The 26,411-nt window shown below is 41.6% G+C and overlaps 1 protein-coding gene across 7 annotated transcripts in view; it reads right to left on the bottom strand.

Moving 5' to 3' along the window:
* The window catches only part of MAP4K4 (mitogen-activated protein kinase kinase kinase kinase 4), a 251,981-nt gene that overhangs the window by 19,427 nt on the left and 206,143 nt on the right, over positions 1–26,411 (bottom strand). For 5 of the 7 annotated variants that reach the window (XM_034757996.1, XM_034757997.1, XM_034758001.1 and 2 more), the window contains 10 exons: positions 25,761–25,912; positions 24,555–24,652; positions 24,249–24,257; positions 23,267–23,442; positions 22,553–22,673; positions 21,272–21,463; positions 18,587–18,704; positions 18,107–18,277; positions 13,243–13,386; positions 5,583–5,717 (listed from right to left, as the gene is read on the bottom strand). In XM_034757996.1, coding sequence (XP_034613887.1) covers positions 5,583–5,717; positions 13,243–13,386; positions 18,107–18,277; positions 18,587–18,704; positions 21,272–21,463; positions 22,553–22,673; positions 23,267–23,442; positions 24,249–24,257; positions 24,555–24,652; positions 25,761–25,912 — 1,316 coding nt within the window. The remainder of the gene's footprint in view (positions 1–5,582; positions 5,718–13,242; positions 13,387–18,106; positions 18,278–18,586; positions 18,705–21,271; positions 21,464–22,552; positions 22,674–23,266; positions 23,443–24,248; positions 24,258–24,554; positions 24,653–25,760; positions 25,913–26,411) is intronic. The other 2 variants (XM_034758000.1, XM_034758003.1) reach the window with 1 other exon arrangement.

Genomic DNA, 26,411 nt, shown 5'->3' with positions numbered 1-26,411 from the left:
TCTTTCTAACGTCCTTTGTTCTTGGCAGATAAAAGGCCAAAGCCTTCCAGACATCCAGAGAATGCAGCCTTCTTGCCTCTTCCAAGGCACATGCTTTAGGGAAAAATACATGTAAGTGGACTCATATCAAATGCAGAAACTACCCTGGGTATGAGTCTGGGGTGGGGGCATAGCGAGACCTTTTCTTTATAGAAGGTAGTATATGGTGGGCCCGCTCTAAATGTTCCCAGCTTACCAACTCTTTTGGCCAATGTTATAGCTATGAGAAAAGCTGCCTTCATGGGTGGCCATAGAGCATATGGCCGGTGGCTTAAAGAGAGCCTTAGTGAGAGAGAACAGAACAAAATTCAGGTCCCACTGAGGTGCAAACTTCACTGCTGGTGGAAAGGATGTGAGAATTCCCTTTAAAACTCTAGTTGTGACAGGGTGTGTGAAGATTGTATAGTTATGCATTGGAGGATGGAAAGTGCTGACTGCCGCTAAATGCAGCCATAGGAAACTGAATGCATGACCAGAAGACTTAAAAATAAGTAGATACTCTAAGATACCAGGGATTTCAGCAGAGTCCAGAGACAAAGTGTACTGATGAGCCCAAGTGGAGAAACGTTTCCAGTTAGCTGAGTAACAGCATCTCATAGAATATTTTCTATTTTGGATAAGGGTGGTTTGCATCTTCTTGAAACATGAGCATTGTATCTCCAATGCCCATCCAAATACCAGGCTCTGAGTTGCACCGGCCCTGGATTGGGGAGTGTGATGTTGTCCCTGTGTTATGTTCCTGGATGGGTGCACTGAAAGCTTCAATAGATCCATGTACTGCAGTGTTTCTCAAACTGGGGTCGCCACTTATGTAGGGAAAGCCACTAGTGGGCCAGGCCGGTTTGTTTACCTGCCCCGTCCGCAGGTCTGGCCGATCGCGGCTCCCACTGGGAATATGCTAATAAAGTTTGTGGATGACACAAAGCTGGGAGGTATTGCTAACACCGGGATATCATACAGGAAGATCTGGATGACCTTGTAAACTGGAGTAATAGTAATAGGATGAAATTTAATAGTGAAAAGTGCAAGATCATGCATTTAGGGATTAATAACAAGAATTTTGGTTATAAATTGGGGACACATCAGTTGGAAGTAACAGAGGAGGAGAAGGACCTCGGAGTATTGGTTGATCACAGGATGACTATGAGCCGCCAATGTGATATGGCCATTAAAAAAAACTAATGCGGTCTTGGGATGCATCAGGCGAGGTATTTCCAGTAAAGATAAGGAGGTGTTAGTACCGTTATACAAGGCACTGGTGAGACCTCATCTGGAATATTGTGTGCAGTTCTGGTCTCCCATGTTTAAGAAGGATGAATTCAAACTGGAACAGGTACAGAGAAGGGCTACTAGGATGATCCGAGGAATGGAAAACCTGTCTTATGAAAGGAGACTCAAAGAGCTTGGCTTGTTTAGCCTAACCAAAAGAAGGCTGAGAGGAGATATGATTACTCTTTATAAATATATCAGAGGGATAAATATCAGGGGGAGAGAAGAATTATTTAAGCTTAGTACCAATGTGGACACAAGAACAAATGGATATAAACTGGACACTAGGAAATTTAGACTTGAAATTAGACGAAGGTTTCTAACCATTAGAGGAGTGAAGTTCTGGAACAGCCTTCCCAGAGGAGTAGTGGGGGCGAAAGACATATCTGGCTTCAAGACTAAGCTTGGTAAGTTTATGGAGGGGTTAGTATGATGGGATAGCTTAATTTTGGCAATTAATTGATCTTTGATTATTAGCAGGTAAATATGCCCAATGGTCTGTGATGGAATGTTAGATGGGGTGGGATCTGAGTTACTACAGAGAATTCTTTCCTGGGTGCTGGCTGGTGAGTCTTGCCCACATGCTCAGGGTTTAACTGATCGCCATATTTGGGGTCAGGAAGGAATTTTCCTCCAGGGCAGATTGGCAGAGGCCCTGGAGTTTTTCACCTTCCTCTGCAGCGTGGGGCACGGGTCACTTGCTGGAGGATTCTCTGCACCTTGAGGTCTTTAAACCACAATTTGAGGACTTCAATAACTCAGACATAGGTTAGGGGTTTGTTATAGGAGTGGGTGAGTGAGATTCTGTGGCCTGCATTATGCAGGAGGTCAGACTAGATGATCATAATGGTCCCTTCTGACCTTAAAGTCTATGAGTCTACATGTTTGCATTGGATGAGTAGGAGGAAGGCGTTGAAGCTGGACAGACTGCCCTGGGTTCTAGTAAGTTGATGTGCATTCTGGACTCCTGTGGGGTCAATACACTCACCCCAGCCCAAGTAGGAGGCATCAGTAACAATAGTTTGACTCGGCTGTCTGTGTGAGGAAAGGGATCCCTGCCCAAATCTTCTCCAGTTTTGACCGCCACACAAGACAGCCTAATACCTTGGTGGAATTGCGACCGTGTCGTTCATGGTGCCTTCCTCTGGTGAGCGCACAGAGAGAAGCGAGGGTTGTAGGTAATGTAGATGTAGCCTGGTAAACAGTGTCACATGTGTGCATGAAGCCATGTGGTCAAAGAGGGAAGGCAAGTTCTGACTGATGCCCTGGGTCTGATAACAACCTGCTCTATAAGTGTGCTCATGGCCTGAAACCTTTTGAAAGGTAGATATGTTCTTGCTGTAGTTGAGTCTAATGACGTCCCTATGAAGTCTATACACCTTGTGGAGGTCAACATGGATTTTTCATGAATGATGCAGACACGTAGGGAAGGTAAAAGGCTGAGCAGATGATGGGTTGCCCTGTGGACTGTCTCATGGGAACTGCTTTTGAGAAGCCAGTCACTGAAGTCTGGGAAGAGTGTAAATCCTTGTCTTCTCATCCAAGCAGCCACCACTGAAAAAACATTTGTAAACACCCTGGGTGCTGTGGCCAGACCGAAGGGGAGGACTCTGAATTGGTAGTGGTTTTGGTCGAAGAGGAACCTGAGAAACCTCTTGTAGGCCATTCAGAGCCAAAAACAACGTGCCCTCTTCTAATGAGGAAGTTATTGATGCTCAGGATATCGTGCAGAATTTTAGTTTTTGGATAAACTTGTTTAACTGACATAGATCGAGAATCAGCCTCCATCCTCCACTCTTCTTGGGGATCAAGGAGAATAGAATCCCATGTTGTTGGGCTGGAACCTTTTAAATGGCTCCCCTGAGGAGCAGGGTGTTTACCTCCTGTTGTAAAATCTCCTCGTGAGAGTGGTTCCTGAAGAGGAAGTGGGAAGGAGTTTTCAGAATCTCAATTAGATAGCTGCCATGGACAACCTCTGATAGCCATTTGTCTGTAGTTAGCGCCCACTGGTTTTTGACAAATTGGGGAAGGCAGCCTTCAAACATTTGAAGAGGGGAATGAAGAGTTAACATAAAAGGGGCTCGAGTCTCAACAGTCCTGTCAAAAGAAACACTTTGTCTGGGGTTAGCATACAAAGTGGCAGTGGATGTTGCAGAGGCTGGGTTCACTGGTCTATTTTGTGTGATGGCTCCTGAGGACACTGATGATAAAAGGGCTGAGGAGATGGTCTTGCCTTATAACCTTGTCTATGATGGTTCCTCTTGAGGGGCAGGAGTATAAATGATCATCAATTGTTCTTGACTCTGAGGGCTTGGAGAGACCCATCCATTTTCTAGTGGAATAGGTTGATAGTATCTACGGGTAGATCTTGAATGTACTCTGCATCTCTCCAGCGAAACCCAAGGATTGCAACCACAAGTCTCTCCTCATGACAATGGCTGTAGCCATCCCCCTTGATGCAGTATCTGCCACGTCCACCATGGCTTGGAGTGAAGTTCTGGCCTCAAATGTGCCCTCACCCATTAAGGCCTGGAAGCGTTCTCTATCCTCCTCAGGAAGCTTGTCCTTAAACTCTAGAAATTTAGCATAATTGATAAAATTGTATTTGGCCAAAAGAGCCTGATCATTAGAGATCCTGAACTGGAGGGAGGTGGAAGAGAAGACCTTTCTTCCCATAAGGTTGAGTCTCTTGTGTGCCTTATCAGAGGGAGTCGCCTGTGGGTGCTGTTGCTTCGACCGCTCTGTAGCCACCTGCAACACCAGGGAGTTTGAGTGAGAGTGAAAGAAGAAGAGCTCTCCCCACTTGGATGGGATAAAGTAGCGCTTCTCAGCTCTAGGTGTGGTAGCACACGAAGCAGGGGTGCACCAAACCACGTTTTCTGGATCTATAATGGGCTCGTTGATAAGAGAGGGCCACACTACTGGGACTGGAAGGCTGCGGAATGTGTAGTAAACTGTGCTGAGGCTCCTGAATTTCCACCAGCTGGATGTGCAGCTCTGCAATAGGAGTGGTGAATGCAGATGGGGGAGAGCAAAGATGTCTTCTGGGGAGACATGTCTCTGACCACCCCAGGGTACGAAGAGAGTCAACTGGTGGAGCTGGCAGAGCCAGAGCCTCTCTGGTCAACGTGGCTGTCGGCTCCCTCCAGGGCCACATCACTACCAGTACCCCTCCGTTCCCAAAGTGGACAGAAGCACCAGGAGCTGTCTATCCCACATCTTCACCATAAGAGCTGGTGTCTGAACCGTAGGACCTGTACCCTGGCAAGCCTCCTTCTCTTGTTGAGAAGATTTAATTGTGCCTAAGATCTTAGCGCCTGTGTGAACTGGCTTTTCTGACTTTGATGGGGTCAGGGAGGGATCCCATCTTTTTGGGACAGTCGTAGACTTTGATGATTTGTCCTTATGTCTATGAGAGTGCACCTTACTCTCCTGTGAAGCCTTCCTTTAGGTTTAACAGACTTACTCTCCATTCCCAAGCTTGGAGGGTCACTGCCCACTTGTTGAGGCTGATGTATGGGGGGAAAGGGAGGGGGGGGGAAATGTGGTGGTGGCGGCTGGTGACTCAGCCCAGATCTGATTAGGGTTTCATTGTCTTCTCCATGAGGTATTTTCTGAATCTCAGGTCCCGACCCTCACAAGTTCAGGGGGAAAGAGCAGCCGATGCTGCACTTGGCAGAAATGAGAACCTCACTGAGGAATAAAAGGCAGCTTTGATGTTCATTGCTCACAGAAAAGGAGTGAGGGCAGGAAACACAGTTTTGAATGCCAGGACCTTGGGCATAATCCCAGACTTCTTTGGGTGGGGAGGGGGAGAAGAGAAATCTTGAGACGGGGGAAAAAAATGCTAACTATATATGCTACACCACACTATAAAAACTACTAAAAAACCTATCTAGATACATATTTATAGGAATAAGGCAGTATAAGGGATCTGAGGACACAGAAGATTTCAACTCAGACCATGCACAGTAAGAAGGAACTGGAGAGGCATCGGCTTGCACCGCCCTTTATGCTCTCAGTTGGGAGCACGTGGAGAGCTACAGCACACGTGCTCTTCAACTAACATTGCTTGCAAGAAATTCCAGATTCAGACACATGGGGTGCATGTGTTTCTCATGTGCAGAATACAGATAGGGACCATCACTCGAAGAAGAACATGGCAAAACAAAAGTTAAGAGGAATCAGTTAATATAAACAGCAACTATCTTAGTAAGATGTCTCTGTTACCTAATTTTATCCTGACAGATTGTCACAATTTATTTGCTACTTACCAACTTTATAGTGCACACAGCCTTCCAAGTCGCCCACAGTTGTCCAACCCTGTTTCTTTTCTACTTCAGGATCATTATGTAGGATTTTATTTCTTAACCAGGACAAGTAGTAAACTCGCAACTTGTTCTTCTTACCTAGTCACAAAATGCAACATTTGTTTTAACAAGAATATCATGCTAATCACAACAAAAAGAAAAACCAAAAGACCACCATGAGATGAGAAACTGCTGTGAAAGCAAAGGTGATTCTGCTAAGCATTTCACAGTCACACTCAAGAGTTGTGAAGCCAGAAGGATCATTCAGTCATCTAGTCTGACCTCCTGGGTATCACAAGCCATTAACTTTCAACCAGTTACTCCTATATTCACCCCCAATAACTTGTCTCTGACTAATCTGTGTTTGACTAAATTTACATTTGTGATCAATACTGAGTCTACAAGATTATAGCACCACCAGCACTATTCCAGAATCCTTCCAAACATTATTTCATAATAACCTCCTGATAATATTGCATGAACATAAAATGACAAACTTAAAGAAATAGTTCTGGGGCTGTTTTGGTTTTGATGTTTAACCCCCCCCACACACTTTTTAATAGTAAGATTATAATTCCACAATAGTAAGCAGCAATCCTTTGTGTGTGGAGACTGAAAACAGCTATGATCTACATTAGCTCTTATTTGTGTGACACCAGAAGAGAGTGGGGAGAAAGTTTTGTGGCTGAAAATCATTTACACACATACCAGAAAACAACAGTCATTAATAGGACCAGGTCTGAAAGAAGGTAAAAGGAAAGCAGGCTATGAAATTAGCATCTATGAGTTTCAATACCTAGTGACCAGCACTTTTCGACCACTCTAATCATCCCTCAGTACCCGAATGGAACAGGTTTTATTTTTAAATTATTCAAACAAGGAAGAAGCTGTACCACAGAACAGTCTTAAACAGAGTCTCATTGAGAGACATTTACTTACAACATGTATAATGTAAAAATGTTTTTAACAACAACGCTAAGACCGAGCTGCGGTGACTTATGCTGAGAGTATCATGTGCTGCTAAAACACATTCTCCCTCTTGCTAAATGTTGACACAAGCTTGGTTGGCAGATTACTTGTGTCCCAAATGGTGCAACACTGCAAGCAGGACAGGAAGCAGGAGATGCTTATTACCAGAGATGTGATCATCTAGATTTTGGGAGAAAGGGCAGCTTGGACACTTATATTATAGGGACACTCGTAATGGTCACATCTAGCCCAAGCTTCAGACTAGAATGATAGAAGAAAAAACCATGCATGTGATGGGAAGGAACTAAAATAAAAATACTGAAATTAATTTTAAATAGGACATGTTACCAAATATGGAAATGGTAGCATCATAGTCAAGCTCATCAATGGTTCTTGCACAATGTTCAATGAACCACTGCGAGGCTATACAGCATTTGCTATATTATCTGTGAAGAGCTGGCAAGTTACTGCTTCTTCTAGTCCTGGCTTCTTCTCCTTGCTTCCAGCTGTTTCATTGTAAAGAAGTAAGTGCAGGCCCATAAATACAGCTAGAAACAAAGAGGAGGTAGGCTCTTTGCTTCCACTAGGAGTTCTCATGGACCACACCTACCAGAAGAACAGTTACACACAATTAAATGTTTTCCCATTAATACCACTACTCCTCATAGGCATTTGAGAGAGGGAAGTTGTGTGATTGTGATGAGACAGGGGGTTGACAGGACTTGGAATAGAGAGAGTAGTCGTAGTGGGTCTCTATTATAGTCAGTGGAATTGGTTCCTAAGGCACTCTCTCTATTATGATGTGGGTCCATATTGTGGGAAAAAAGGAGAACCCATGAACTACATGGTCTACCATAGGTTCCGCAGGAGAAACATGCTGCAAAGTATAAAAAACATGAAGATTCTTGGTCCAAAAGCAACCATATATGCACAGACAGATCACACACTACAGTGCCATAGTGTGGGTCACTACCATTCTATACATTAATCAACATTAAGTTTAATCTTTTTTGTTATAAATTTATATTGTTGGCCATGAAAATTTGCTTTGGGCAAACAAGATATCCCAGGAACAAGCTTTTAAAATGATTTTTTGAGGATGTTGAGGGAGAGTATGTATGAGATGACCAATTAACTTCACTGAGTTGAAGCGTATGAAGAGGAATTTCATCTAAAATACCATAACTTAGAACCAATATTCATTTTTAAAAGGTCTTTCTGCTTTGATCGAACCAAAACATACTGAAAAAAGTAATGAAATTACGGGTAATGTCCTTAATTTATCCCTACTATGCTTCGGTACAGCAGGGTCTACAGAAGGAGGTCATGTACCATTCAGGTTGCTGGTATAGACCAGGGGTCTCAAACACGCGCGAGCCCCTCACACTCCCCCTGCCCTCCCCCAGTGTTTACCAGAGTGGCTCCCTGCCTGCCTGTCCGGCGCAGCTCCGGGAAGAGGCTGGAACATGGGGAAGGGGGGGCGGAGGGGCTGTGTGTGGCTGTTGCTTCAGGCAGTGCCCCCAGCAGCTCCAATTGGCCGGGAACAGGGAACCGCGGCCAATGGGAGATGCTGGTGGCGGTGCCTCAAGCAACAGAAACACACAGCCCCTCCAACCTCCTTCCCCACGTTCCAGCCTCTTATGGGGGCAGGGCAGACAGACAGGCAGGGAGCCTGCCCTGCCCCCGGTACGCGCTGGGCCAGATCCTGCTCCCTGAACCCCTCCTGCAGCCAAACCCCCTACCCTGAGCTCCCTGCTGCACCCTGCACCCCAGCCCCCTGCCTCACCCCGCACCCTTCCTGCATCCAACCCACTGCCCTGAGCCCCATACTGCACCCCAACCCCCTGCCGTACCCTGCACCCCTCCTGCACCCTGACCCCTGCTCTGAGCCCCCTGCCACACCCTGCACCCCCAACCCACTTCCCTGAGCCCCCTGCCGCACTCTGCGCCCTGACCCCTTGCTGTATCCCTCACCCCTCCTGCACCCCACACCCCAACTCCCTGCCCTGAGCCCTCACCACACCCCACTCCTCCTACACCCCCTGAGGGCAGGGAGGGGGCAGAGTTGGGGTGGGGATTTCGGGGAAGCGGTTGGAATGGGGGCAGGGAAGGGGTGGGAAGAGGCGGGGCAGGGAAGGGGTGGAGTGGCGGCGGAGGGGGAGGTGTCAGTAATGCGGCCCTCGGGCCAATGTATTAGTCCTCATGTGGCCCTCATGGTCATTTAAGTTTGAGACCCCTGGTATAGACCATCCCGACAACACAGCTCTTTGGCACAGGATCTGTGCCCTCTGTGCTTGAGAAGTATCTAGTACATTATGAGTCCTTCCACTACAATATCTATAAATTAATTTTAAAAGCCCTATGCTATAAAACTATTATTAAGGATGTAAAATTAAGTATTCAGGATTAGGAAATTCACTGCCACTTCATATGTATGCATGATACAGTCTCCCTGTTTGAAGTTTACTGGTTAGAGTTGCAGCAAGTAGTTCAGTTACAATAACTGGGATTTCTGATCGTTAAAAATCCATCAAGTGGAAAGTTGCCATTAGAGCTTTCTCTCTAAATCCCATTAAAAAGTGTAGTCATATAAATGTATGTATGAATCAGCAAAAGGTCCCAAATAGCTACATTAATAGTGTTGATTGTGAACAGCCACTTGTGGATACGGCTCATAATGTATTACTTTTTCACATCTATTTGAACTAATTGAGTAAAGGACAGATGCTTCAGTTGGGTTAGACTACATTGGGGATTAACCATTTTTGGGGGAGTGGAGAGGGAATACTTAATGGCAGGCTTTACTAAGCTTGGCTCTTTAAATATTAAGGGTGCGGCCCCCTCACCTTTGCGCCAGACCCTGAACACCAAATAAAAGGGCTAGAGTGGTGTAAAGTAGCCCTAGGGGCCCTAAATCTGACTGAGGGAAGATTATCTCTGGCACATGCACTGTGAGGCTGCTTCTAGAGAATCCTTTCAGAAGCCCTGGAGTAGAGACTGGAGCCAAGGCACAAAGTACTGCAGAGATCCTGGGCATTGTCATAGCCCAGTGGGCAGCCCAGGGAGGCTGCTGTAACTTAGATGGCCCTGGGGACCTGTCTAAGTCACACTGGAGTCCTCTCCAGTCCCGGGAGCAGCCCAGACCAGGACAGTGCAACAAGTGGTTTAAAAACACTGTAACAGCCTGAACCCCCAGGCTGCAAGATCTCTTAGAGGATTAAATGGAATCTGGCTAAAGTGGGTAATATTCAACAGTCTCCTAAAGAAAACCAGTGAAAAACACACCTACTCCCAGAGTACATGGTTTGGTTTTCTTTCCCCATCATTTACTAAAATTCACCAAAGACCAGTAATAAGTGATACAGATGGATTTTCCCAGTATGTGATTCTTTATTCATATCTGGCCACAAGATAAGCAAGCACAGGGAGTTTCTCAAAACCAGAAATAGCTTTCAAAATGATTTTCTTTTTTTTTAAATCTTTGCAGTCTAGACAAAAGAAAGAATCACACGACAGGCAGGAAACTCCTCTGCCTTCCAGTATGCATCCACTCTGACATACAAGGTTAGTTACATAAATGTGCCTATGCATGTATTTACACAACTGCTAAACAAAGTAAACTGATCTGACACTGTTGTCACAGACAGATTCAATTATAATTGGCGTATTCCCTATGAAGCATCCACAGAAATGGAGCACCAAGAATAAAGAGAAAATTAGGAAGAGTCTTTTAGGTTTAAAGTTGTAAATTGTTCTAAAAATCTGGGGGTTTTGCCAATTGCAAAAAACTCTATTTTGGCCCTTGAATATAAACATAATTTCTTGTGAGCACCACCATGGATTAGCAGTTGAAGTGTACGACTGGAAGTCAGGAGATTTGATTTCTATTTCTGGCTCTGTCACAGGCTTGCTGCGAGATTAAACTCAAATCACTTAATATGCAACATTTTCCTTATTTGTAATACAGGAAAGTTTCAACTAGCTCCACTTATTTGTGATTCTGGCTTATCTCCCTGGGATGCTGCAACCGTTCATTAACATTTGTAAAATCCCTAGGAATGTGCTCTGTAAGGACAAGTGATTGCTTTTATTACTGCTGAATTATTTACTTTGTTTTCAGCCATTTTTAGATGTTCATCACTGTAGTATCTGAGCATCTGATACATCTTTGCCTTCTAACAGATTAAGGACCTGCAACTTGCTTTTATCAACTTGCATAAAACTCTTTTGAGTGTCACAATAACAAAATAAAAGCATCTAAGCAATTCATTTTTCAGCTTTTCATGAAAGTAGTAAACACATCAGCTAAAGATTTACAGTTTTGAAAAACAGAAACAAATTACATTTTATGTTGATGTAATTTTATTAAATTTTCCTCCTAAAATCCTCCTGCAAGGCAATTCATTCAAACATGGCGGAGATGCTTTTCAAACTTTACCGTCACATACATTCAAATATTTATTTCCTGAAAAAGGTGTTTAAACATATTGTGGACCAGTTACTTATGTACTTACATTGCTTAAAGTGAAGTTCTTTTAAACAAATCCAAATCAAACCCCAGAGACACAATTACATGACTAAGCCCATTAAGCCAACTGTTGGGAGAAGTTTGGTTAAAATTAAACATTTCCATTTGCTCAGAGTGATGTAGGCAAAGAGAACATCTTAAATAGGGAATGGAAAGATACCCAAGGAAAAGCTCAGGCTCAGAATAGCCAGGAACTGGTGATGGAGTGGGAGGAGGGGCGGAAGAATGGGATGGAGAGCATAGCAGGCAGGAGACCTGGGAGAGAAAGGGCAGTAGGCTTCCCCCACAAAGTCATCTCATGGGCCAGAATCTCTGCTAGCTCTCATCGAGCTCCCATGCTAAAAATAGTAGGGTAGCTGTGGTAGCATGGGCAGCAAATGCGTGGGCAACAAATGCCCTGAGTACAAACCCATCTGGACCCCATGGTATGTATTCAGGGTGGCCAGCCCATGCCGCCATTGCTGCTACCTGAGATACTGTAGCTACATTACTATTTGTAGCATGTTAACTCGATGAGAACTAGCACAAGTATGTCTACTCAAGCTGGGCATCAACCAGCTCCAAATGTAGATGCAGCCTCTGTGGGTAGAAACCCTCCCTCTTCACTGTACTCTGGTGACCTCCTGTAAAACCCAGGATAGAGGACAGTGCTTAAGGCATAAGCCAGCTACAGCTCAACCAATTTCTTCAGGGTTAATGTAACGTGTCTGAATAGAGGAAGCAATATTCTTGAAGGAAACAAACTGGACGTGTCAGGGTGTTTGAATCGTGACTCACGCAACTGTAAACAAAGCTAAAAGAATTTCACATGAGATTTAGCCACAAATTTTCGTCACCAACGTGGGATACATTAACTAATGGACATTACATAAGCGGGGTTAGGCGGTATCTTTGTTTACAAGTCTATTGAACTATACATTGCATCAGACGATTTAATGGTGTCATTCAAATAGATACCCAGGGAGCATGTTGGGAGCTATCATGAAATATTGTACATTATAAAGGTATAGGGTTTTTTAAGTGCCTGGTTTAATCTATTTTTGTAATTCAGACGTCAGCCATAAGTGAAATGTAAATGAGTTATGGCCGATGAAAATATTACAGGTGTGTTTAAATGGAAATGCAGCAACGGGCTTTACTACACTGGCACAAAGGTGGTACTTTAGATAACAAACATGTACACTCACATACTGCACTGAGCTGGCTAGGGTCTATGTGTACCACTATCTTCTAGCCAATGGTACCAGAAACTGCTCCACTGTGTATTGCAGAACCTAGACAGTTAATACATAATGGAGAGTCTCCTTTAGCTCCAATGTTAGGGGTCTATGTTCTTGGAGCAGAAGGATCAAAGTTCTATCCCTGCTGCCACCAGTTCTGAGTGCCTGTGGAGTGCAACATAGTGACCACTGTGTGAAGCCCTAAATGACCCCGGGGTTTCATACAACAGAGCATAGCAAAAGTTAAAATACAGGAGAAAGCTAGACGGCTAAAAACAGATCTGTAAGAACCATTTGCTGTAAACTCAGTGAAATTGTGTAATAAATGAAGTAGCCCTTTTAAATAGCCCCTTGGAGCCCAAAGTGTTTGGAGTTCCCAGCTTTAGTAAGAAACCATTATTCATTAGGACATGTTAAAGTGTGAACTATTTAAAAAATGGCTGTATCTCTCCCTGTTCGATCAATGGGCTACAGTCTCACTAAGTAAAGACACATCCAGATGCGACATCCATCTACTCCATCAGTAACTTAACCATGCCCATCTTTGCTGCCCTTCCTCCCCGTCCTTCCATGCTGCCTACATCTGCACTCTGCAACGGATTTTCTACTCTAGTGACCTAGACTCAAAAGAGGACTTATAACTTCCGGCACCCATTCTCTCCCAAACACAATACAAATAAATAAAATAGAATATTTTATCATTTTATCCTCCAAACTTGTGAAAAAAATTTCCTTCAAAGCAGGCAGTTTGGGGTGTTTTGCATGGAAGTTGGTTCATAGCATTAAAAAACGTGAAAGCATTAAGACTGAAAAATCCTGGGCCCAGAGATGTCAATGGCAAAAACTCCCATTGACTTCAGCGAGGTCCGGATTTCAGAGAAATAACATATTGAAAAATGGGCATTACCAGATATCGTCACCAAGACATTCAGGCCTTCGAGTACATCCATCTGCTGGAACCGTCTTCGGTTTATTAGAGGATAAACCTTCCCCTGACCACTTCTGTCTAGCAGCATCAGACCACTCTCAGTTCCCACTAACAAATTCACTCCTAGGTTAAAAAAACAAAACACCCAAATTATAATGCATGTTTTCCAGGTATTTTGATTAAGTCATGCTTTACAGAACAACTTACATTGCTTTAGGTATTCAAACCCAACACTGATTCCATCTGCACACCTGGCAGAGGGGTGGAGTAGCAGAGACCCTCCCGCTCACTGGGATAGGTAGGTGGAACATGAAATTTATCACACATACACTAGCAAGAGGCTGATACGCAAGAGGAAGCATTCCAGAGCAGGGTCCATCCTCCACTTCCCAAGAGCTGAAGATAGCAAGGGTCTTATGAAAAAAGTCATGCAGAATTTAATAGAGAAAGACAGCTTAAAACCATTCTATAGAACTTAATAGAATGCTCTTTCTATGAGTGAATTCTACAGAGTGGTTTTAAAAACCTACAGCTTTATCACCATTAAACACTATAGGGTTTTAGAATAATTTTTTTATAGAACCCTATTTCATTTTTATAGAACCGTATTGGTTTCATCCCTATCTAGTTCTATAGGACTTTATTACAAAGAGGGTTTTCAGTGGGGAATTGTCCTTGATCTCAATAGTTTCCCCCTTTACATATACCACACTCATCTGGTTAGTAGATGTCTATTAAATTTTTCAATCCTTGCCACCATAACAGACAGCTATTGCCACAAATTATGTGAAGAGAGCAAAAGGACAGTTGAACTACAGCACAAGGGATGAGAGTCAAACCAATTTTGTGACTCACTTTATTAGACCTCCTCAAACATTTATTAGACATCACAACATAAAGCTTTTATTTTTAAATGCAATAAAACAGGTTGAAAAACAGGTAAATTCACAAAGCTATACAATTATGGCTATTGTGAGTTAGAAGCTGTCACAGTAGGCCAAATTAATCCCCGGTTTAAGTGTACTGGTGATAACAAAATTACACCAGGGACTAATTTGGCCTTGTATCCTAAACTGAGCACTACTAATACAGCAGATCTGATTCAGCTACACAGAAATTAAACAGTGGGTAGCCTTGCAAACTACATTTATGGCAATATCTAAACACAACAGGACAGCATTTTAAGATGCTATGACAGCCTTAAATCAGCAGGCTCCTTGCTTTTATTGATTACTGTCTTGTAATTTCAAAAGGTACATTCTTCCCTACATCTCACAGATCATTATGTCTAAGCTGTGAGGAAAAGTACCTAATCATACTGTAGCAATAGCACAGGGATGGCACTAATTAGTAGAGCAGATATTGACTGATTTGTTCTTGTCATTAGAACTCTGAACAGAGCCTTAATTCATTTAGGCTTCTTAGTATAGGTTATGCTATATGCTTAAAAGTAAACGCACATGTAAATTTGTTCACTCAAGGTCTTTTCCATCCCTTTTGGGTGTCAGGACTCTATAACTCTTGCCCATATCCTTCTGTGGTGTCTTTAACTCTTCATGTATTTCTGACAGGTATTTCACATCCCATTATATACAGCCAGTTGTTCCTTCCCTTCCCCATTTAAATAAACTGATATAGGCAGTGAGCCAGCAGTAACTAATGCCTAAACTTTAAAATGTCTTCGTATTTGCAGCATTCAGGCCTATGAAAACCTCTAAATTTTTTTCCCCTGCAGCTCAGCAGTTCTAATTTTTCAAAGTGTGCCTGCTACCACAAGTACATTACAAAAGTGCCTTTCTTTTGTATTTGGGGACTGGGCATCTACTTCTCTGATATTCCATCTATATTATTAGCATTGAACTTAACTATTTAGATAACTTCCTGAGAGAATCTTATACAAATTACAGCCTTAAACATTATTTCATTACAATTAGTAAAGGCAATAAAAAACCCCTCTCTCTTTACAGGAACTATCACACTTAGCATGGCAAGGACCAAACTCCTAGCAGGGGTAATTTGGCACAAATCCGTTGAGAATAAAGATGTGCCTGCATACACCAGAATGAATTTGGCCTAAATGTTTAACAAGAAAGTGTTTGTTATAGCTGTAAAATACCTCCAGGATTTTATTTCAAATCAACAGAAGAATGAAATATGAAGATCAAAGAAAAATGAAAGTACTAAACACGAGTGATGGCCCAGCCCCTACTGGCAAGGCAATTTGGTTTGGCATGGAAGTTTGTGACACTTGTTCGCAATTTATTTCATGTGATTTCATTCTCCTTTCTCTCTTTACCCCCCTCTCACTCTGACATCTTCCATTTGCACAAAGTTATACATTTGCACTGAAAATTATTCACACAAAAGCATGTAAAAATATTAAGTCTACATTTGGGCAAAAACTGACACTGGTGAACTTTGATAAAGCTGATTGATGAAGAGGTGCTGGAATGGTGACAGCCCCCCAAAAACACACAGCCTCATAGAATGAATACTGGGTGGGAACTGCTTCTACCCCCATTCCTATTCCTGTCCCTCCCCTCTTCCCTCCGTCACAACTGGCCATACTCCTATTTTTGAATGAACATGTTCACTTTATGAACATGTACTCATGAAGAAAGTAAATATAATTATCCTTGCTTTATAGATAGCAAAACTAGTCTAGAGATGTAAAGTGAAACAGATGAAGCTAAGTGGTGTCAGCGTCAAGATTAAAATCCAGGTCTCTTATATCTATCTAGCCCTTCTCTTCATGTGTCAGTATATTTATGCCTGCATCTGTAATTTTCACTCCATTCATCTAAAGAAGTGGGTATTTTACCCATGAAAGCTTATGCCCAAATAAATCTGTTAGTCTTTAGGTGCCACCAGACTCCTCGTTATTTTTATGTCTATCTAGACAATTGTGCTTTCCAGGCAAATTGTTTAGATCAACTACTTCAAACTATCACACCTAAACCCATCTTTAGGTACCTAAATGTCTAAATTTTCAAGTGTTCTGTGTAACTGCAGGACTTTCACTAAGTTCAGACACCCAGGTTTGAAACATTGCAGTAAGACAGCTTTGCTGAGCCAGTTTCCTAATACACAGAATGAGAACAACATATCTACCTACCGACCAGCATCTTAAATCATGCATGTTTTCAGACCTCCTGTGTAGTACATATCATTATCCCCTATTTTACAAATGGGCAACTGGGATTTAGTGAAGCAAGTAGAGAACCAGGAGACCTAGATTTTGAGCCTAGGTTTTTTGTTTTTGTTTTTTATATATATATAAAAAACTTTGAGCAAGTCACTTTACTTCTCTGAGCGCCTCCTGTAAAATAGCAAACAATATTTACCTACACACCATAACTTGTAAAGTGCTATGTAAATGAAACTATCACAGCAGCCCCATGCTTAATGTACTAATCATGTGACTTTGGGGAAGGACCATCTCTTTCTCCTCCAGCTTTTTCAAAATTCATAACTGTTTAGTGTTTTTGTTTTAAAGCATTAAAACAGATATCAGTATCAAAGGGGCAGGATTCTGGCAATTAGTATGGCCAGTGTTGAAGTCTCATGGCACAGGCGATTTTTCTGCTACTGTAAAGCCAGTGGAGATGACTCCTCTACAAAACCATCCTGGGTGTAGGGGGCATATCAAGATAGGAAATGGCCATCAGACCAATCCTTCTCTGGCATAAGATAACTGAGGCTTGGTCTACACTACCCCCCTAATTCGAACTAAGGTACGCAACTTCAGCTACGTGAATAACGTAGCTGAAGTTCGAAGTACCTTAGTTCGAATTAGTTCGAACTTACCTTGGTCCACACGCGGCAGGCAGGCTCCCCCGTCGACTCCGCGGTACTCCTCTCGGCGAGCTGGAGTACCGCAGTCGACGGCGAGCACTTCCGGGTTCGACTTATCACGTCCAGACTAGACGCGATAAGTCGAACCCAGAAGTTCGATTTCCAGCCGTCGAACTACCGGGTAAGTGTAGCCAAGGCCTAAGAGCCATAACTGTAAATGGCACATTGGCACCCCATGATCCTAGCCCCAAATGCACTGAGCAGAGCTTGGAAGAGAATGTGGCCCATAGTCTCAAACAGAAGAAGTTGCCTAGTTACTTGCCCTATTCTCTCCAGGTAATTATGTGATTCGATGTGAGATCACTAATATAAAAGTTATAACATGAAATACTTTCTAATCAAGCCCTTTGATTTCTCAGCAAGAATTCTGAGAAGCAAAATCAAATACAATACCCTTTTTGAATCTATCATTAACCCAACAACCTTGTACTGACACAAAATGCACAGCAAGATTACCATAATCTACAAAAGCTGCAGACATATACTAAAAACAGGTTTAAAAAGTTGAAAAGACTGTCAATTGGCTGACAAAATTTTGAATGATTATTATTCAATCCTGAGAATATACCAGTCAGAACTTGCATCAAGCCAGACTTCAGAATAGCCACATCGTAAGCACAATAGTAACCAGATCTCACTATGATGACATGAGACTGAGCTTTTATTACTATGTAGATATTCCAAAATATCAGACACTTATTTGTCCTTGTTCCTTAAATGAATTTATGAACAATCTAGGTCATTAAGCTTATACTGGTGTGGTCTGAGCTGCAAAATTATTTTCATATACACCAAGAAGTTGTAAGAGACAACCTTCCATCCCTCCCTGTGTTGTAATCTATGGTTTATTTGGACACTGGATAATTGCTGAGGTACAAATCGCTCTCACTCTTCATGCACTTAGAGAGAGTTCATAAAATCAATCAAGTAAATGAAAAGAAAAACAAGGAAATAAGGGGAGGAAAAGAGGGACGCAGATATACATTACCCCATAAGGCAGCACACAAAATCTCAGAATTGAATCTCTTCTTGTATTTGCGAATCTCTGGAGTGTCACTTTGTGGTCGTGTATTAGTAGGATTCACATTGACAACTGATCCCTTCCTGGTGGGATCTTGCCTTATTGCCTCTGACCTCATGGCTTCACTAGAAAATCCCACTGGGAAAAAAAAAGAAAAAAAAAGAAAAAAAAAAGAAAAGTACATGTAATACTATCTTCTAAGTGCCAAATATTTACCATATACTTTTTATTAAATAACCCAGACAGTAACTGATAATATTAAGCAAGTCTTTCTTTTGGTAAGAAATGTAAATGGAAAAAGTAAATAATATGCAATCCAATGCAAATCAAGTAACAAGCATGATGGAAACATTCTAAACTACTTTAAAGAGCAACTCAAGTCATTGAACGATTTTTTTTTCTTTTTTTTTTTTTTTTCAGTTGTCTTCTTGCATCTACATTACTTACCCACAGAAGTCACAGTTGTCCCACTAGATGGAGAAATCTGTAGTAATCTGGGGTCTATAAAAGGTGTAAAGGAGGAGGAAGATTTGTGTTTCTGGAGTGTGTTACTAGCGGACTGAGTCTGCAATGTAAATTTCAACTTTATTAATATAAGTGACAACAAAAAGTGATGATAACAATGAACATTTCTAAGTCACTACAGAAGTTTACCGTTTTTTCTGAAGCCCTTTCCCACCCATCCCCAACCTTCTATACTTCCTATATTCATACGGCAGGCACCATAGATGCAGGTTTCACACATTACCACTAAATGTAGTCAGTGTGTTCTTCACCCCTATTAGCTCAGATTTTAAAGGAGATGTTTGAGGAATGGTCACAACAACAGGCAAAAAGTAAGGGAATGTCACCTTATCATCGGTTAAAATATGTACGGTACTTATGAAGTTATTAGAAGCTAGCACTACTTCATTACATAATTTTAATTTTCTATTTGTGAACTGCCCACTACATACTTCTATTTGTTACGCATCTCCTGAAATGAGCTTGTTTAATATGTTATTAAATTTGATCTCTTAATTTGGGCAACAAAATCTAAATACTCTGGGATCAGGCATTCACTTCTATGATTAATGAAATTTCAACGTCTGGTACTTCGTGTTAATTCTCTACTTTTGTTTTTTTTAAACTGAGCCTCTTGCCAGAAAGCTCCAGCAGTTTCTTCCACCATCATTTCACAAATATTACACCTGTATCAAACAAGGGGCTCATTAATGTGAAAGGTGCAATAAACAGTGATATGAAGCTATGAATATGTAGTTGATAAAAGCACTGGTGCTTTATTTAGTTTTGTATTCTAAACACAAAAAAGGGAGAAAGACAAGTGAAACAATGAACTGTTAAAAGTGGAGATGGAATGACTGAAAAATCCTTGCCAGTTTAGTGAGTTAAGTGTTATAGTGACAACATTGCACATTAAAGCAGAATGGCACAAATAAAAAACAATCAAAAAGTGTGAGTGTGTTTCTCTGTATGTGTAGAGTTACTGTGGACAAAAGGAATGTGTGTCTGCTCAGCTTGTTTTATGCTTTTGCAAACAAGACTGGAGGAGCTTCCTCACTGTTAACCAATCTAAAGCCTCTGTCCCCTCTAAACCTCCACCTTCCTCACCAAATGTAATTATTGGGCTTAACCATACTGAACTTTTCTGCAAAGCAAAATATTTTCAACCACATTACTAATAACTTCAATGCCACCACAAACAACTGCCATAGTTCTCCTTCTCAAAACTCAGTTTGAGCTAAATTGATTGAACCCTGCTTATTTGTTGCGTAGAACAAAGTAATGAACAGGTATATCCTTGAATCACTGAACTGGTCTACATAACCTGTCAAGAGTATATTTTTACAAAGTTAAAGACTAGTGAAGCACAGCTGAAAATGAAGGATGACAAGCATTACACGGACTAAACTTCTGTGACAAAATGAATGCTTGCTGTCACATGGTTCAATACGTTTCACAAGCGCTTTTCATCCTATTGTGAAAATTGTGCACCACCATTACCTCAGGTTCTTTTGTAACGGTACACAGAATATCTCAGCCTGGCACTGATGTCAAAGCACCTGTTCAGTTCTATTCTGAGAAGCAGCAGCATGTTGTTGCACATTTATAGTGGCTGGTCTACATCATACTTGTTTACAAGTCTAAAGATGTTTTCTCTAAATGCCAGGCCTGCCTGTTCAACCTGGAAACTGAAAGTCATGCTGGGTGCCTTCCTTCTCATTCCTCTCCACCAGCATTACAGGATGTGCAGGACAAATTCATTCACACCTGTGCATCCCAATTACCTTCAAAAAGTCGCAAAAGTACAAGGATTCACTATATAACCAGGATTTAATGAACAATTCTGTTGTTGGTTTATAAGAATGAAACACAGTCCCTCTTAGCACTGCAGAGCCAAAGGTAACAGGAGTAAAATTCTGGAACAGTGAAGTCCCCAGATAGGACTCCAACTAGAGATAAGAGAGCAGACTTGGAGAATAAGCAGGAGTCATTTTTCCATGGTCATTTTTCATAGCACAACTATTCCATAAAAACCTGAAGAGCTCCTGTAGTACACTACTCCAAACAATGAATACCCCAAACAACCTAGCTTTCCTGAAATGGTCACCAACCCCATGTGGCAATTTCAAAGAGTAAAATCCTTCAATGAGGCTGAAACCAGCTTCCTATCCTGTGTTGGTAGTTTGCACAAGTGAGTTACTTGCACGTGCCTAGTTATTTGCTCCTTTTTTATGGTAAAATCAAGACAAAATTACCAGGTTTGATTTAATTATTTTTTAAAACCCCAGCAGATTCCTTGCAACTAGCCTGTTCCCGAAATACAGAAATTAAAAAAACAAACAAAAAAAACCCCTTGTCTGAATATATGGTAATCAAGTTTAGTTTAAACAAAAGCCATGCAATTAATGACTCACTGTAGAAAGCAAAAATAGTAAACTAGCAAGTTTGGGGTAAAACTGATCTAGAGTTAAGGGCTTTTCATACAGAACTGAAATGTGTTATTTTGGGGGTGGGAGAAAAGTGACAGAAAAAAGCAGGGGAAGATTGGCTGGAGTTCCTCTGCAAACTAGCTATTAGGCAATACTGGAATAACCCTAAGAAAGCAGCCAGCTGTGGTGCAAGACATACCTCATTAGTAGTTAGCTTGTCCTGGGGTTTCTGTGGGGACATGATGGGTGTCGGCTGGCTGGAGGATGGGGAGGAGGAGGTGGAAGAAGTGGAGGAGGAATGGCTTTGCTGTAAGAGATCTGGCAAGAGGTGAATGCGACCGGCAAAGCCATTGCTCTCATGATGGCTGGCACGCTTTGTGTCAACTGTACTCTGTAGAAAAAACAGGCACACTTGTCTTGCTCAAGTGCTGCTTAAGGCTTTCATCCCTATCAGCTTTATCTACTTTTTTTTTTTTTTTTAAATGTACCGATATCCTATGCCTTGATGCCTGGGTTAGAAGTGTGCTGAGCTTCCAGAACTCAGTAAATACTGCACCTCTGGCAAGCAGAATTGAGCCTCTCACTTAATCTGATTCACTTGCAAGGCCAGCTCCTTTACCAAAAGAGTAATTGTGCCAGTAAGTCTATGCTGCTCCTACTACATCTGTATTTGTTGTTTGCCATCATTTTATTTAATTCTAGCTTGAGTCATGTTCTGACAAGAACTTGAAATATCTGGTGAATTCCCTAATCTAGCTATTTAAACAGTCACCATGAAATTTTAATTAGCAAACTGTAGGGTTCAACTAAAAAATTACATTCAGTTGCAAAACTCAAGAATGTGATTACTGAGGAAGTCCCCTAGGAGCTGACAGACTCATTAACAGATGAGCTAGTTTAATACACAAAGAAGCAGCTTCTTCACAATCAAAGATAGAACATTTCAAAATAGAAGGAAACCAAACAACACGCCTAGATCCATCCACAGTCACTGCCCTGCCCCTTGTAACATTCCCTCCCAGCCCCCAGCACCAATTGTCTGCTACCTTGCTTTTTTGTTAGTTTGTTCTTGACTTTAGGCTTAAAGTAGTTAAAAGAATTGAGCACTTTTCTCCCAACCCTTTCTAATTCTGAGATCCAGCGTCTGGTTCTACCATAAAACCAGGTTAAGTTCTTCTGTGCTGAGAGCTTTCTTCACACACCTGCAGCTTTTCTATCACTTTTTTGACACAGACTTTGAGGTGCTCTGCGTGGTGCTATAAATGGATGTCATTGCAAAGCATGCAAAACAGTAGCAGCAAGGGATGGAGGCTACTCTTTTCTCTGCATGCATCAAGTGTCTGCACATCCAAAATATGCTACATCTGTGTCTTGATAACATGGACAACAAATATAATGTAGAAACAGCATGGGTGAATGAACAAGCAGGTTAATGATCACAGTAAAGGCACAGCACTGTGCAGGGAAGGAAATACAATACCTGTCGGACGATTAAAGTACCCTCCTTGGAAGGCGTCATGGCAGGTTCACTCTCCACATCATCATGGACAATCATGGTTTTCACTGACTCTGTTTCACCATTGCTCAGATTCAGAGTTGATCTATGCATCAAGCAAGAAATAATTTGGATAAAATAACCCTATAGTATTTCGGTTTTAGCTCTGTCTTCATGTATTCGTATCAAGTGCATGTCATAGATCGTTTACAGCTGCATTCAAAGTGGAATATTGACATAAATCATCAAGGAAGAGCTTCTTCAAGAAACAAATGAGTCTAAAATTGCTAAAAACAATTCTTCACCTTTTATAAAATGCAAATGAGGGAAGGAAACAACACACAACACTATAATTTGGCTTCTAGTAACACAGGACAAACATTAAGATTTAAAGAATCAAATTTTCAAATGGTGCCAAAGTGACTTAGGAGCTTAAGTCCTATTTTAAAAAAAGCGATTTAGGCACTTGCTCATTGACTTTCAAAGGCACTTAGACTAAATGCTAAAGTTACTTTTGAAAACGGACCATTTTGAAGATGTTACCCTACATGTTTCGGAAACGTGAACATTAACTGACTGCTAAGTACTTTTCATGGACTCCTGAATACGGTCTTGATAAAAGAGGGCTAATGAACAAAACATATGTTGTGGTCTTTTCCCCATATCCACACAAAACAGAAAAAACACAGAACAACTAACACAGCTCTGGCATCCTCCGGCCCAGATGTAGATTCATCTGCTCCTTCTTGTTCCATATCGTCATCCTCCTCATCTGTCGTCCCCGACTCTTCACTGGACGATGAATAGTCTGTCACCTTGTGTGGAGGTCGTACATCCTCTACAGCTCGCAATTCCTTTGCCAAGGCAGTTAAATCCTAGCAAGAATGAGACAAAGGGGAAAAAGAAGAGTGAGGTTGCAGATTGGAGAGGAGGAGAGGCAACGTATCAGCAACACAGCTGCGGGGACTGAGTTTGTTCAGTTTGCTGCTGCACTTCCATAGTTCCCAGCAACAGGTGCTTTGTTGTTGTTGGTTTACTGATTTCTTTGTGCTTTACTGGCAAATTAAAAAACAAATAAACCCTAGAAATTTAAGACTTTGTAGGTCTTTGCCCCCTCTTACTCCTACCAGAGCTGCTAGAGCAATGAACACACTAGAATATGTTGTTTTAAGGAGTCCAACATTTTTCCTCCCCAACTGTTCTGCATATTGACAAGCTACAGTGAATGGAAATTTGGGCAGCAAAGTTGTAAGACAGCCTAAATTTACTGAGCTGTCTGTTCAGCTGAACACAGTTTGTATAAAATATTTCACATACAGACGCTCCCCGGGTTACGCAAGACCCGACTTACACAAATCCGCACTTACAGAAAAAGTGGTTGTTGTTGTTTTTTTGCGCGTAATGGTTGGAGATACGTTTCCGACTTATGCAAGTCGGGGAGCGTCTGTAGTTTATAAACTGATGGGATGGGAGCCACCATCTTCCTTTAAAGGACTTCATTTGATTTGGGCATTTGAGTGCTAGGGCAATATAAGAATAAACAACATATTCATAGATTTTGATTCAGATGGAACCATTGGAATCATCTACTCTGACCTCTTGGATACCAAAGGCACAAAATGTAATGATAATAACGTCAAAAAATAAAAAATATATTCGATTGTAATAGCTAAGTGCTTACCACTTCTCCCTGCACCATTCAGCACAACAATGGTACGGTTGGGTCAGATGAATCATCATTGGTCCAGCCACATGAAGAGTATACAGGATGTAAGGAGAGGTTTGAAAGGAAGAAAATGAGAAAACACAAAAATTCAAGAAGCAAATAAAGTACATTTAAATGTTTAACACTTCATAGTATGCAACTGCCAAACTGAGTCTCTAATTCACTCTTAATGCTTAGATTCACCGTGTAAGTATTTGTAATAGACCTATCTAACATCAAGTAAAAAACATCAGATAAGCAGCACAGTTAGGTTTAGCTTACAGCAGGCTTGTTGGGTCTGAAAACTTCTTTCTTCTCTTCAGGTTTTTTGGCTGCATTTTCATGACGTTGAGACGGTGAACCTTCAGATTTGGATGATGCTACATGTGTCGAGACCGCCCCCCAACAAAAAAACACAAAAAAGGGGGTCATTGTTAAGTTAGGATTTTTTTATTTATGCAGCAAAAGGAGCACAAGGCCTTGTCTACACTGGGTATTTCAGCCATAGGTGGCCAGCCACAAGTTTACCTGCACCAGTGCAAACCTCTAGTGCTGACAGGAAAAATCACAAGCAGCTGCGATTTGCACTGCAGCTTACCAGTGACTGAAAACATGGAAAGAGGCATATGACATACAGCAGCTTTGTCCATCTATACTAGGGAGTTAACAGCACTCAACATTGAGCATTCTGGGGTTTCCACAGACTTATTTCATTCCAAGCTCCTTTCCCTTTAGTTACCTCTATAGTGTGTCTTACACCGTACAGCTGAATGTGCTCTAACATTACACAGCAGCAGTGTCCTGCTCAATTCAAAAAGCTATAATGAACCTTTTCTATTTTTGCTGTATGTTTAAAGAGGGGGATTGGAACTGCTTTTCAGATATGATTTTTGTAGGTTTTCATTGACACCCCCTCTAATATTTAAAAAAAAAAAAAACTATAGAGGATTTGATCTTGGGTCAAAAAGAAACATGACATCTTGACATTAGGAAAAAAGAAACCCAAATGAGAAAATAATTAAAATGCTAATGAATCTGGCTCTGGAAAAAAGTGTCTATCCTTGTACTCATGGAAAGAGTTGATGTGCAATGAATGATCAAGAAATATTCGAGATGCTCATACAAATGAAGGAAGTTAGTTCAAAGATCGTATATGAAAAGGAATGGACTCGGTCATGTATTTTGTACATGGGTGAATAAACCTGTAATTGAGTCTGAATTGGAGAAAGGGGCTAAAACCCACTATTGAAGATTTCTACACATACAACCCCGCTCAAAACAGCGGCTATGAAAAGGAACGGCATATACAGAGGATCAAAACTTCCCAGCCTGATACTTTACATTAAAAATTCCTTTTACGTGAAGATTCATTGTCCTTCATTCGTATTACTATTATTATTAGCTGCTGCACAATCCAAACATTACAGATTCATCTAGAAATCCTAAAGGAAGGGGGAAAAGGGAAGAAGGGGAAAAAAGAGGACTTACATCTCATTCGGAACCGTTCACCAGAGCCACTCTGAGATCCAGGATGGGACCCCGGCTGTGAGCTGGAGTTACTTGAGCCCGAGGAACTGCCGCTGCCTGGTCTCGGCACAAGTTTCTCCACCCTCTCCCATAGCAGACGAGGCTCTATATTGCTGTCTCAAGAAAAGTGCATTTGTCAACTTTAATTTCAGATATCGCATTTTAAACTTAAAATCAAGCTTGGTTACTATTTCGTTAATGACTGATCAGAAGGAGTGTACTAATCCTTGTGCTTAGGACTTTCACAGCAATTCACATCCTACGCAGCAGCCACACTGGCCATCTTAATATCTGAGGAACGAAACTTTCTCACACACAAAAATAAATTAAAACAATGCTTAATTGCTTTTTGTGCTACTTTTTGTTTGAGAACTGGCTATACAACACTACAACTTTCGAGGGCTGAAAAGCCTCTGGATTCCCTTAGCCCTAGATCCCATAGATACTTACTACTGGGCACCATGCTCGCTCCTGGAAAAAGCCCCCGCTGCAACACAAAGGGACCATTTGCAGCAATAAGTACAATACCTGATAGCAAGCACTTGTATGACTGGGCCCTTTTTTCTAAATGTTAAGACTACTCTGAAAATATTGCAAGACTTACTCAAACAG

This window comes from Trachemys scripta, chromosome 1, assembly GCF_013100865.1.
Source record: "Trachemys scripta elegans isolate TJP31775 chromosome 1, CAS_Tse_1.0, whole genome shotgun sequence".
Lineage (NCBI taxonomy): Eukaryota > Metazoa > Chordata > Testudines > Emydidae > Trachemys > Trachemys scripta.
The sequence above is the reverse complement of the archived record's forward strand: the minus strand, read 5'-3'. Positions and strand labels throughout refer to the sequence as shown.